Here is a 14,397-nt window from a genome sequence, read left to right as displayed (position 1 = left end):
TTTCTCATGTTTCTGTTCTAGACTCTAAAAAGTTTTCATTGAAAAGTAGTTCCCACAGGCAAGGGTGGTACAAGATAGAGTTTGATTAAATGACAGTTCTGTTGAAAGATTCTTTGTCAGCAAAATGAAACAGGTATTACCACTAAAGTGAATGTTCATATTGTAATCACTGACAGGTGGTACTTAGACAAAAAATGACAAAACAAATGGCACAGAACAAGCCCAAAAGACACTATTTCTAGCAACCTGGTGAAAGTGAATATAAAAGCCATGTCTTCTAACCTGTTCCCATCCTCTCCATGGGGTTTTGTCTCAGTAGCAAAGTAATCAGATCCTGGGCATCAGGAGGTGGTGCTTCATCCTTCTCAGGCCAGTTGATCTCATCTAACAGAAAGGAATACAATTTGTGAATGTTTTTCAAACACTTTCTAGCATGCAACATGGACTTGTACAGTGTACCAGGAGAAACATGTTTTTATACACATTTAAGTATACTCTTCTCCACGTAATGCCCATTTAAAAAAAACAAAACAATAATTTGCTATCATAATGAAGTAAAAGCTTTGTTATCTGGAATGCATGGGAAACAAGGGTTATGCCGCCATTTACCTAAATAAGCTGGTTAACAAAGCATTCACAAGACTTGCATGTCTCCCATTTCCCCTGACTGGGCTCTGTCAGCTCTTTCACTTACCTGAAAGGGCTTCCTCTGCAATGCCACTCCACTTTCCTTCTTTCTCCACCAGAGCCCTCAAGGAATAGATACATTCCACTTCCTTCCTCAAGAGGGCTTCATGAGCAAGAAACTTCTGTATTCATAGTGGGCTTTCTTGCAGGGCTCTGCCTGAAGGCAAGCAGAGCTACACTGCAGTGGGACTGCTGTTGGGTAAGTAAGTATGGGGCCTGGGGGGTTTCTTTAACCCGGTTCAGTAAGCAGTTCACTCTACTGTCACCTATGCACACCTGAAGTAGTGGGCAAAGATTCTGGCTTACCAAATTTGTAGCTTAACAAGTACAGGATAACAAGGTTTTTACTGCACCTAACAAAATTATTTGTATTTTCAATTTGAAGAAACATTTGAATAGTGCTTTCAGAATGTGCAAAGTGTTAGATGAATGTTATCTTCATATGAGCCTTACAAAAACTCTGGAAAGTAAGTAAGATTAGCTCCATATTTCAATTGGGAACTTGGGGCTGAAAGGGAGTGACCAATCTGAGTTAATTTATGGCAGAGATGAGATTAGAAGTGGAAAAGTTCTGATTTACAGCTCTGACTCTCAACCACTAGGCTACACTCTTTGCTTTGCATGTACATGTTTTGCATGTACAAATTTAATGGCCAGTGATGTGCAATAACTGGAATGCTGAATTTTCACCAACAAATGTTTATAACCCAGCACCATGAGAAAGCTCAGTAAGTTAGTCTGCCTTTTAAACATACTCTGAATCCCTTCTCTATGACAGGAAATAAATAAATAAAATACCTGGCAGCAAACATTTCATTCACTTTTAAACCCTGACCGAACCCTGTGTATTTAACAGCATTTCACATGCATGTGTGTTTGTGTATGGTGTATTTTCCACTCTCACCTAATGCTAATGCACTTTTACCTTAATTCAGATATGGGCATATAATGGAATATCATGTGCAACCTGCATTTCATACTGAAGATACCAGAGACCAGATCATGTGATAAACCGCAGTATACCATACGAAAACAGACTGAAAGTCAACTATGATGGGGCAGACTTGGAGCAACAGATACATCTTTTGTGAATGCCACTGATGTTCTCTGCTGAATTTTCTCTAAATGAATTTACACACAAATGTTTTTTACTGCAAAGATGACCTTTTTCATTATATTGGAGGAAAGTTGTCCCACAACTGTTTTGTGGGACAATCCCCAATTTGGATATTCAAATGTGTTTAAATATGGGTGGCCACTGACCAGAACACACGCTGAACCATTCACAAAAGCTGGAATCCAGGCAAACATCTATCATGAAAAAGTTGATGGTGGGACAACCAACAGTGAAAAATCTGGACTACAGCAGAATTATATAGTGTGCTGCAGAAGCACAGCTAACATACGTATTTCATTTGCACACAGGTGATACACTCTACATATCATCTTTGTGAAGAGTACAAACCTAAGAACCATTCCAGGCATAACACTGCCCATACCTTAAATATGATTAAGCAATTGAGCAGAATAATTGCACATTTCCTCTTCCCTGCCTCCTCCCATGCTAATTTCCTCCTCATATACACACCAGGTTTAGCCATGTATCAGCATTAATTTAAACTAAGCTCTAAAATTCTTAACAAGGATTTTAAATGGTATCGTTCAGATTTTTTTGTTTGTACAGTTGTGTTCTCCATTAGCTGAGTTTACCAAATGTCTTTTTTTCTATTCTACGAAGCTATTAGAAATGTTTGGCCACTCAACCCCACCATCTATCACATTATTATAAAAGACTGTATGTATGCACCCAAGTGCACAAGCATGCAATAGAAGGAAAATACAATAAAGCATGAATTATTTCTTGATTTGCTTGCCTACAGCTTTTACTGCAGCTTAAATGCAATTTGAAAAATAAAATATGAATATGCATTTGTGCCGTAAGGGATCAAACACAAAGCCAGCATTTGCTATTTGCATTAATTAAACATTTTATTCCCTCTTGCCAATCAGCTCTTGATGTAACTCATCAGAAAACAGCGTGTTTATAAATCTATAAACAGCTAGTATATTGCATAAAGAGGTCATTTATTGCAGGCAAGTCACAAATGAATTTCATTAGTTTACAAACATGCCTAGCAGAATGATCTAATAGAACACCTCCTCACATACAGAACTGCATCCTTTTCCCCCCTTTTGTAGCGGACCTTTCACTATTATTTTGTAAAATGTATTGGGAAACAACCAGAAACAGAGATGTAATTCCAGTAAGTGTTTGGCATAAACAGTGGCCATCTACATCTATGCACCTGGAAAATTTATGGGAACAGCCTGTAGGATAGTGATAGATGCCGTTTAATTATCATTTAGTTCTGCCACAAGCTGCAGAACAATACTTAGGGTCGGCCTGCAGGTTAAGATCTAAAAGGTTATTGAATTTTAAATGAAAGAAGAACAGCTGTTACAGAAATAACAATATACTGTAACAACTACCAGTGAAATCATTAACAATCTGTGAGCTGCATTTGAATACTTCTTCTCCCCATTATTTATTATTTGGAAGACATTTGTTTTAGGGTTTTATTACATTTCTGTTAATTTATTGCATTGTGCCATTAGGCATTTTCCCATTTATGCAAATGAAGTGTATATAAACTTTTGCTGATTTTTTTTTAAATTAAGGGTAAAAGAGACTGTACTAATTTCAGAAGTATTACAAATCCAGATATAATTTGCTATTTATTAAAGCACCTATTTTCTGCTGCATGGCTACACGCCTCTTGCTAGTATGATCATTCTTCCATAGTTGCTGATAGCTCATAATTTCTTTCTAATTTTATTCTTTGATTAGCATTTGCACACCTACTTGTTTTCTCCCTTTCCTATTCCAACTATGCCCTTTATGTTACATCAGCCATTTTCAACCAATGTGCTGAGGCACACTGGTGTGCTGTGAATGGTCGGTAGGTGTGCCATGGGAGTTTGGGAGGGGTCATTTATTAGTAGGACCATTGGGGAATATGAGCCCCCCCACCACCACCAACAGCATGGCATGCCTTGTCAATTGTCAAAAACTGATGGTGTGCCTTGACAATTTTAGTACCTTGTCAGTGTGCTATGAGAAAAAAGGGTTAAAAATCTTTTAGATTTTCAACCTTCTTCATTAGTGAATCCTTGGGCAGGGACTGTTTTCAATTTTTTTTTATAGTTCTAAAGCACTCTGTACAAACAAACCACTCTAAAAATGATAAATTATGATGATGATTCCTGAATGCACTCCTGCTGTATTTCCAAAGTTCAAAGTTCAAATTCCAGCCCTGTGAAGGTCTCCTGTGAGCAATCACATTTTTATTTGATGCAAATCACATAGAAAGAGAATGGAGTTTAGTGCTTCTTACATGAGGACAAGCAGGAGCGGGCTTTTTCAAACACTGAACTGAAGCCTAGCTAAGCTACTTTAAAGTTAACCAGGTGGCCAGTCTTGGAGTGGATATTTTGAAGGATTCACAGATAATCACCAAGTCTTGTGATAGTTACCACTGATTACTTGTCCAAATAACTCCTCTGGAGTATCTCCGAAAAATGGCACACAACCAACAAGAAATTCATAAAGGATAATTCCCATGGACCACCAGTCCACTGGCTTGCCGTAACCCTGCCTTAGAATAACTTCAGGGGCTATATACTCTGGCGTGCCGCAGACCTAAAAATGAGAGGAAAAGAAAAAAATTGAATATGCTTTTGTGCTTAACTTTTTAAGCTTATTTCTGTTAATGTATTAAAAGCCTCATGATGGAGAATCTCAACATTTCTGTTAACATTTCTATAATGTGAAAGATTTTTTTAATTTTGAGGAAAGTTCTCAAGTGAATTTATATGAAATAAACATACAAAATTTTATGCATGGTGTTTGCTAGTATGAAGTACTACACATATTTAGTACTTACACATATTTAGACTCAACATCATTGGTTTATTCTTATTTTACCATAAAAATTGCAATGGTTTTTATCTTAAGTAACTCTTACACTGAACAGATTGTGGGCAAATGGTAATGAGGCATGCTTAAAGGGAAATGGGCCATAGCTAGGATTTTTAGCACCCTTGATTGTACAATGCATCATGAGTTCCACAAGTACTCTGCTGAGACTCCTGAATTCTTTATAAAACAACTTTCCATTTGTCTCTCTCACAATCTCACTTGCTCACAATTAGATCGTTCATCTTACTAATAGACCATAATGGTGAAGTGGGGTGGGGGAGCCAGGGACAATCTACAGTGCAACAGTAAAGGTAACTCTCATATATATATGTGTGACATCAAGATAGAAATAGCAAAACAGTTCAGCCCTTTTTCATCCATGCACCTTGTTTTTAAACTGTTATCAAGCATAAATGCAAAGATGGACTGCGGAAATAATCTCTTACCTGTTTATCCAGGAATTCTCTAGCATCCTTCTCAATATGTCCCTCATAAAGATTAGTGGTCATACTCATGAGACCAACCTTAGAGAGCCCAAAATCTGTTAACTTTATATGCCCCATAGATGTTACCAGTAAACTGCAAATAAGAATGACATCAAATTACTATGACCTACTTATAGTAGTCACAGAATAGTCTTCACTGCAGCCAAATATTAAGCCTACATTTAAACTGCATCCCACCTGCATTGATCATAGAATCAATAGTTTAGGACAACTGGCAAGAACAAGCTGTATTATGTAGGGTTTTTCATTTCCAGAGGGCTGCTGCTGAGAATGTCACAATGCCGTTAACAACATTGACAGTTAATAGTCCTTTGTTTATTAAGTGATTGCAAAGGATACAGTTTAGGAAGCCAAATAAGGCTCAATGCTACATTCCTCTTTGTCACTCAAATGGCTAAATAAATGACAAACATATTACCTATGGGCTTCATCACCAACTTGTATGGAATCAAGATTCAGAATGTCCTATTCTGCCAGAGCAGTGGAACATTGTATTAGCAAATAAAACTTCCATGGACCTCAAATTGCGTTTGAGATTCAGCAAAAAATTCTTTTTAGGGTTCATTGGACTCCAAAACGACTGCTTACCAGGGGACATTGGAAAATCTGAACTGTTGGAGTTGTAGTTAATCTGAGGCAACATTAAGACGTGTGCTTTGTGTGGTTATTCAACCTTTTTGGATGGAGGTTCTCAGTTCTATTAATCAGATTTTGGAATCATCTTTTTTTATGTAGACAAGCAAATTCTTTTGAATTACACTCATACTGTATGGAAGCTTTCTGACCATCAATTTAGGTGGATTCTCTGCGTCCTGACTGTAACTAAAAGACTTATATTGAAAACATGGAAGGAGAAGTGCCCACCCATCATCTCTCAGTGGATATAGAATCTTTTAACTCTATCTACTTTTGAGTCAGTTATTTACAAAAAAACAACTTTGTATGGATATTCTTCAATATTTGGAAGCCTTTCTTAAATGCATGTTTATAATGTATCATTAATGATCTTTTTTTCCTTTCCGCCTTCTTTTCTTTTTCTTTTAACACAGTGTTGTACTGATATTTTGATATTACTGATATTTTGATTTATAATGTTTTCATTGTATTATGTGCATCACAAATTTAAAAAAATTTTTAAGGGAGGGGGCAGAACTGGGCTATTCTTTTCTTACTAAGAAAAATTATAATAGTTATGCTGTACTGAATATTGGAAAAAGCCTGAACACAACAAATGTCTATCTCAACTATCAAACGAATCCATCTACAACTTCATGGTATTCTTAAAGTTCAGTGTTGCTTAAAATAAAATACTGTACAAGAAAGAACATCTAACATTCATTATAATTACAGTAATTTTAAAAAGAAAACATTTAAATGAGCATTAGTGTATTATAGTGTGAATTTTAAATTTATTACAATAACCACTCTCCTATGAAAGTTCATATTCTATATATCTAGTTTTAAGGCAACTGTTTTCTTGTAGTTTTATTAAATATACATACTTATCTGGTTTCAAATCCCTGTGCACTATTCCATAGTTGTGGAGATATTCCAATGCTAGAACAGTCTCGGCAAAATACATCCTGGCCATGTCTACAGGCAATGGACCCATATTTTTCATTAATGTTGCACAGTCCCCACCTGCAAAATGAAGTCTATAAATAAGCTTATTCCACACCGGTAGCAAGTTTTAGTTTGGCACCTGCAAGTATAATGAAGGAGTGAGCACCCAAAGGAGTGCAAATAGCCAAACCAATATAATTGAGTGTTATAGGAACTATTTAGGTTCGAAAAACAATAGTACTTAAAATAACCTTTGTATAAAGAAAATTAAAATACTTTTTAAAAAACCCTGTTATATACACATATAGCACCAAAATTATCACATATAGCATCGTACATGTGTCTTCTTTCCATATTTTCCATTTAGCACAAGAATTATTTTACATTACATATTTATATCTCACTATAAAAAATAAAATGTTCATATGGTAGCATACAATTTAGAAGGTCCTAGTAAAATAATTATGAACAAATATACATAGTCATAATGAATGTACAGCAGCACAACAGTCTATTAACACTCAGCTAGCATTTTTACACAGATCCACTAAGAGATGTGTCCCCTCCGCCCCCAAGAGAAGTCACCTTATTTCAGTATGAATGCATGGCACTGTGAGGCGACTGCAACACAAGCTTGAGAAAACCTGGAGAAGAAACTGCAGAAATGCCTTTCTATTGATTTCCAGTACTGATAAAACTTCCATGGATTTAATTTGTAATTAAGCTTGGCTAACTAAGCTATTTTCCAAAAAAGCTTGGTTATTTCAAAGCAAAATTATAAGCCACATCTGACTGCATTTTGCTCCCAATGATATCATCAGGAGGACAAGAGCTTTTGATTTCTCCCCCGAACAACACCCATGAGTCTTCCAATCTCTCCCTAATAGTGACTTGTGCATGTTTCTGTTTCTCTTTCCCCCGCTACCTGGAATGTTGTCCCAAGTTAACCAGGTGCTAGGAGCCCTGAGAAAGCGTTCACACTTGGGGAAAAATTATTTTCTGGGTGTCCTAGCATGTAGGCTGCTGCTGTGGGGGAACGTACAGACAACCCAACTTTCTGCTGGGTGGAAGGATTTCTTGTTTGAGTTAGAATCTGAACCAGATAATGTGGAGGGAGTATCAATGCTTACTTAATTTTTAAGAGGAGCGTTATGAGTTGCCAAGGTTCAATATTTGTCATGATTCATAAAGAATTATGAAATTCAGCAACATCTTCAGCAGCACTCACTGCATATACTGAGGAATGGAAATTTGTAGTGTAAATAACATTGAACTTGCTCTTCTTTGTCACTATTATTGGTTGTAGAACAAATACTATACCTTCTACATATTCCATGACCATGCACAAATGGCGTCTGGTTTCAAAGGAACAATACATGCTGACTACAAATGGATTTTCTGCAAATGTCAGGATATCACGCTCAACAAAAGCCTGCTGAATCTGGTTTCGAAGAATGAGATTCTGTTTGTTAATCTTCTTCATGGCAAATCTCTGTCTAGTTTCTTTATGCCGAACCAAATACACAGCACTGCGAAAAAAGTAAATAAAAAGGTATCAGGATGAGGCTGCATTTAGTACTGTAATAGATACACAACTGCAATACTAAGAAATGTTTAACATTGAAATAAAGGACAAAAATCCACTGGAAAAGCTGCAACCCCTTCCTCCCAGAAAGACCATCATTGTTGCCTAGTTTATTTTTTTATTCCCTTCAAGGAATGCAGAGAACATGCAAATGTAAACACATGTACTTCGTGCAGGGCATCTCAGAGCCCAATCCTACCCAAATTTCCAGCGCAGATGCAGTCAAAATGCAGCTCTGAGGTATGGGAACAAACATTCCCTTACCTTGAGGAGGTCTCCCTGACTTCTTCACCATCACAGAATGCAATGCGTAATCCATTGACATGGCTGTATCAGCACTGGAAAGCTGGATAGGATTGGGCCCTGATAGAGTAAGGGTGCTATTCTGACCTGGGCTTGGGCCGGTGCAAAGGTGCGCTGGCCTGCGAAGGCTGGAACAAGCCTCTGTGCTGACAAAGGCACCGAGTCTTGCATCGGCCCGACTGGGCTGATGCAAAGCTCTGAGGTAGGTGGGGAGGGGGCAGGGAGGGATGTATTGGTGGGGGGAGGGTGAGCGGTTGGTGGCCCTGGGGACAGGCAGGTGGAGAGCAGGAGGTGGGGTTGGTATCCAGCTGTTACACCAGATCCCAACCCCTGTTCCTGGGGAGATTGGAGCGGCTTCAAGTCGCTCCACTCTCAGACTTGCGCCACCTTGGCTTGCCTTTTTCCAGCACAGGATAGGATTGCACCCTAAGGATCATATTATTGGGACACCAGTAACATAAACATTTCCTAGACCAATAGGAAGAGGCCTCAGCTCCATAGGTTGCGAGAAAGCTTTAAAAAAAAAGTTTTAACAACAACAACAAAAATCCCCAATGTCCCCATCAACACTATGTCCAAACTCAATCAAACTTACACTTAGTGACTAGTCATGAATGAGTGTTTAGAAACAGTGATGATGTCTTGTCTATCTAACTGTGAGCAAACGAGCACTCTTAGTTAGACACTGTTTTATGTTGGATTCCCCCTTTCCTGCTATTAATTATCCCCACAATAATGTTCTTTGGTGCACCTTCCACCCTTGTCCTTCCCTGCTGTACCATGAAGCTGTGCCATTGGCCTCTACAGAGGATCCCTGCGCTCCAATACTATTCCCCAGTGTGCCTATTATGCATGTGTCAAAAAGTAGAAAGGGTAACTTCACAGCAGTGGGGCAGACCAGGCTTGGACCCATCCAATGCCCAGAGAAAAAGCAGCTGTGGGAAGCTTTTTCCCTATACCCCTACCAGAAAGAATACTCTTTTCCAACTGCCACTTGCTCTTGAACTGCAAACATGAAGGACGTTCCCTCTGGTCTCTGCCATAGGTCTAAGGGTTGATACTGAGCCTTTATGATTATTGCTATCGTTGCAAGCCTCCTTAGGGATCTTAGTTGGCAACCTTCAGTCTCGAAAGACTATGGTATCGCGCTCTGAAAGGTGGTTCTGGAACAGCGTCTAGTGTGGCTGAAAAGGCCGATTCGGGAGTGACAATCCCTTCCACACTGGGAGCAAGTGCAGTCTGTCCCTGGCCTGTCTCCCTGGCTATGGGCCTTCCTTCTTTGCCTCTTAGCCTCAGACTGTTGGCCAAGTGTCTCTTCAAACTGGGAAAGGCCATGTTGCACAGCCTGCCTCCAAGTGGGCCGCTCAGAGGCCAGGGTTTCCCACTTGTTGAGGTCCATTCCTAAGGCCTTCAGATCCCTCTTGCAGATGTCCTTGTATCGCAGCTGTGGTCTACCCGTAGGGCGCTTTCCTTGCACGAGTTCTCCATAGAGGAGATCCTTTGGGATCCGGCCATCATCCATTCTCACGACATCACCGAGCCAACGCAGGCGTCTCTGTTTCAGTAGTGCATACATGCTAGGGATTCCAGCACGTTCCAGGACTGTGTTGTTTGGAACTTTGTCCTGCCAGGTGATGCCGAGAATACGTCGGAGGCAGCGCATGTGGAAAGCATTCAGTTTCCTCTCCTGTTGTGAGTGAAGAGTCCATGACTCGCTGCAGTACAGAAGTGTACTCAGGACGCAAGCTCTGTAGACCTGGATCTTGGTATGTTCCGTCAGCTTCTTGTTGGACCAGACTCTCTTTGTGAGTCTGGAAAACGTGGTAGCTGCTTTACCAACGCGTTTGTTTAGCTCGGTATCGAGAGAAAGAGTGTCGGAGATTGTTGAGCCAAGGTACACAAAGTCATGGACAACCTCCAGTTCATGCGCAGAGATTGTAATGCAGGGAGGTGAGTCCACATCCTGAACCATGATCTGTGTTTTCTTCAGGCTGATTGTCAGTCCAAAATCTTGGCAGGCCTTGCTAAAACGATCCATGAGCTGCTGGAGATCTTTGGCAGAGTGGATAGTGATAGCTGCATCGTCGGCAAAGAGGAAGTCACACAGACATTTCAGCTGGACTTTGGACTTTGCTCTCAGTCTGGAGAGGTTGAAGAGCTTTCCTTCTGATCTGATCCAGAGATAGATGCCTTCTGTTGTAGTTCCAAAGGCCTGCTTCAGCAGGACAGCGAAGAAGATCCCAAACAAGGTTGGTGCAAGAACACAGCCCTGCTTCACGCCGCTTCGGATGTCAAAGGGGTCTGATGTGGAGCCATCAAAGACAACAGTGCCCTTCATGTCCTTGTGGAAGGATCTGATGATGCTGAGGAGCCTGGGTGGACATCCAATCTTGGGGAGAATCTTGAAGAGGCCATCCCTGCTGACCAGGTCGAAAGCCTTCGTGAGATCTATGAAGGCTATAAAGAGTGGCTGTCGTTGTTCCCTGCATTTCTCCTGCAGTTGTCTAAGGGAGAATACCATATCAGTGGTGGACCTGTTGGCTCGGAATCCACACTGTGATTCTGGATAAACGCTCTCTGCAAGTACCTGGAGCCTCTTTAGTGCAACTCGGGCAAACAACTTTCCTACAACGCTAAGGAGAGAGATGCCACGGTAGTTGTTGCAGTCACCCCTGTCGCCTTTGTTCTTGTACAGCGTGATGATGTTTGCATCCCTCATGTCTTGAGGTACTCCACCTTCTCTCCAGCAGAGACAAAGGATTTCATGCAGCTCAGTGATGATGATCTCTTTGCAGCACTTTAGGACTTCAGCAGGGATGCTGTCTTTTCCAGGTGCCTTGCCAAAGGCAAGGGAGTCCAGGGCCACGTGAAGTTCTTCTAGGGTTGGTTCACTGTCAAGCTCCTCCAGCACAGGCAGGCACTCAATGTTGTTCAGCGCTTCTTCGGTGACTACATTTTCTCTGGAATATAGCTCAGAGTAGTGCTGCACCCAGAGTTCCATCTGCTGCACCCGATCCTGGATGACCTCGCCTGTTGCAGACTTCAGAGGGGCAATTTTCTTCTGTGTTGGACCTAGGGCCTGCTTGATACCATCATACATCCCCTTGATGTTGCCCGTGTCAGCTGCTATCTGTATCTCGGAACAGAGCTGGAGCCAGTAGTCGTTAGCACATCTCCTGGCAGTCTGCTGGACTTTGCTGCGAGCACCTCGGAGGACCTGCAGGTTGCGCTCACTGGGACAGGCCTTGTATGCTGCTTGAGCTCTCCTCTTTTCCTCAATGACTGGTGTCAACTCCTCAGAGTGGGCTTCAAACCAGTCTGCTGTCTTGTTGGTCTTCTTGCCAAATATGGACAAGGCGGTGTTGTAAACGGCATTCTTGAAATGTTCCCATCTGTTGGATGCGTTTGCATCGACCGGGCCTGGAAGAGATTCCTCAAGCGCTCGTGCAAATTCCTCCACTTTTCTCTGATCCCGGGTCTTGCTCGTATCAATGCGAGGTCTTCCTTCCCTTTTCGTGTGATACAGTCGCTTTGTTTGCAGTTTCACTCTGCTGCACACCAGCGAGTGGGATCCTTAGGGATAATGTTTACCAAAAGGTATGCTTCTTTAAAATAGATAAAAATAAATATTTGATAGCTATTCCAGAATTCTTTTCTTTTTTTTTTGAACCGACGTGACACCTCAGTTAGAAAAACTGACGTAGCAGTTTTATAAATGATCCTAATTGCCTCTTCTCCAATCATATTTATGACTCAATAGCAACTTCTGACTTCCCACAATTATATATATATATGAAACACAAGGAGAGGAGCTTCATGAGGAAACAACCACAGTACTCACTGCCAATTGTGAAAGTAGTTCACTTGACTCAGCGACACTGATGTCACACACAAACTGAATGCATCCACACTGCGGAAGATGAGCAGCAGCTGAATCAGCTCAGCAGTGGCTGAGTTATGTGTGTTATTAGCCTCTGATTCATTTTCTCCGTGATAAAACTAACAGGTTTATTGTTGTCTAAGCCAACAAACGGAACATAAAAAGTAGTAACTGGACAGAGCTTCCATTGTTTAATTCACTTAGTAAAAATAGCCACAGAAGACATGCTTCTTCTGTAACCACTCTGACACTTTAAATGCTATTGGGGGAAATCTTATAACTGTTGACATGCTTAAAAATATTTCAACTCAACTGTTCAGGGTCATTCTAATCTCTAAAGCTCAGACTAGATAAGGTATATCTCAGGATGTATTTATTTGGCATTGCTTTCAATGGCGGCTTGATGTTATATTGGGATACTTTGCCAATGACTTATTTTTATTACTTTTATTTGTTTTTTCATTATCCTAATGCTGCTGTTTTATTGAGTATTTGCAAATATTTTGTAAGCCGCTATGGTTTTTAAAAAGGGGAATAAAAACCCAATTTAAAAATGAACAAAATGTATGAGAAATGAGAAAACAACAATGAATTAACCTTCTAATTTGATTTTTTAAAAAACTTATTTTAAAAATGCCAAAAAGTTTTATCACTCTTCCTATATATTAAGAAGCTCTCTCATCTTGATTTTCCTCACCTCTTTACACCTGGACAAAGTTGCTTCTCTTATTACCACTTTTAAGATAATTTTCTGAGAACTGCTTTTCTTTGATCTCTCTCATCTTTTAACAAATCATATTTCAATGTAGTGAAGATAAAACAGATTGAATCACATGGAAACTAGGATGAGATTGTGCCTTAGGCAAAATATGAATCACATCATACCCTTTGTACCTCCTGTAGTTTTACACTCTAGAACATGTAATTCTCCACTGAAGCTGAAGTTGTGTTACTCAATCTAGTGATTTTTCCATCGCCTCACAATTGTGTGTGTGTCTCTCTCCCCCTCACACACACAGGTACTTATGCATATGTATTTTTCCAGGGTTTGGGTCACTATCTCTTGTGTTTCTTTGCACTGTCAAGATCCATTGAACTTGCTCAGTATGAACAAATTGAATTTGTTCAGCCCTGTTTAAACTTGAAGTTATGCCTCGTTTCCCTTGATTTCAGAGCCCCTGAGAATAATATTTGTTGGGAATTATTTGCATGCCATAGACTTGTCAAAAGACTACTAATCTGAAGTCCATAGATTAAAGTATACAAAATGTCCAATCAAGTTTCAAATAATCAAGTTTCATGAAATCAAGTTTCAAATAATCAGACACAGATTCACAGTGTGGAATAATTAACAGACTATATACAGAGAAGGGTTGTTCAAGAACTGTGATGGATGCTCAACCTAAACAAAAATAGTGGTTCTGTGTAAAACTGAACAAATAAAATACCCTGATATGAAAACTATGAACCTAAAAATGGAAGGGGTCTTGCAGGTCATTAAGTCCAACTGTCTGCTCAGCACGGGCAGCATCTCTGACAAGATGGCCATCCAGCCTCTGCCTGAAAACTTCCAATAATGCAAAAGATCTTTGCAGCTGCAAAGATCCTACTGGATCTTCTAGTCCCATAACAACCGATACTAAGAACAGAAAACTAGTGCAAATGATATTTTTTGACCAGGAAATATTCCACAGAAAGAAAGCAGACATTGCTCTGGCTACATTCACACAATGAATGGCTCTGTATCGACTGGCATGTGCTTAAAATGAAAGGTGGGCAGGGTCATGGACAACACTTACTTGAAATCCTTTCCTCAGTTCCTTGTTTGTATGAAAACTTAAGCCAAATTCACTGCCTATAAGCAACTGGAAGATTGTATTTTGTGCAGACCAGA

General features: G+C 40.0%; 1 protein-coding gene across 5 annotated transcripts in view; it reads right to left on the bottom strand.

Annotated features, from left to right (window-relative positions):
* MAST4 (microtubule associated serine/threonine kinase family member 4) overlaps positions 1–14,397 on the bottom strand; it is a 248,515-nt gene that overhangs the window by 32,688 nt on the left and 201,430 nt on the right. For all 5 annotated transcript variants that reach the window (XM_066616677.1, XM_066616679.1, XM_066616680.1 and 2 more), the window contains 5 exons: positions 8,056–8,264; positions 6,675–6,813; positions 5,113–5,245; positions 4,222–4,387; positions 283–384 (listed from right to left, as the gene is read on the bottom strand). In XM_066616677.1, coding sequence (XP_066472774.1) covers positions 283–384; positions 4,222–4,387; positions 5,113–5,245; positions 6,675–6,813; positions 8,056–8,264 — 749 coding nt within the window. The remainder of the gene's footprint in view (positions 1–282; positions 385–4,221; positions 4,388–5,112; positions 5,246–6,674; positions 6,814–8,055; positions 8,265–14,397) is intronic.

This window comes from Tiliqua scincoides, chromosome 2 (genome assembly GCF_035046505.1).
Source record: "Tiliqua scincoides isolate rTilSci1 chromosome 2, rTilSci1.hap2, whole genome shotgun sequence".
Lineage (NCBI taxonomy): Eukaryota > Metazoa > Chordata > Lepidosauria > Squamata > Scincidae > Tiliqua > Tiliqua scincoides.
Note: the sequence above shows the minus strand (reverse complement) of the source record. Positions and strands in the feature narration are given on the sequence as shown.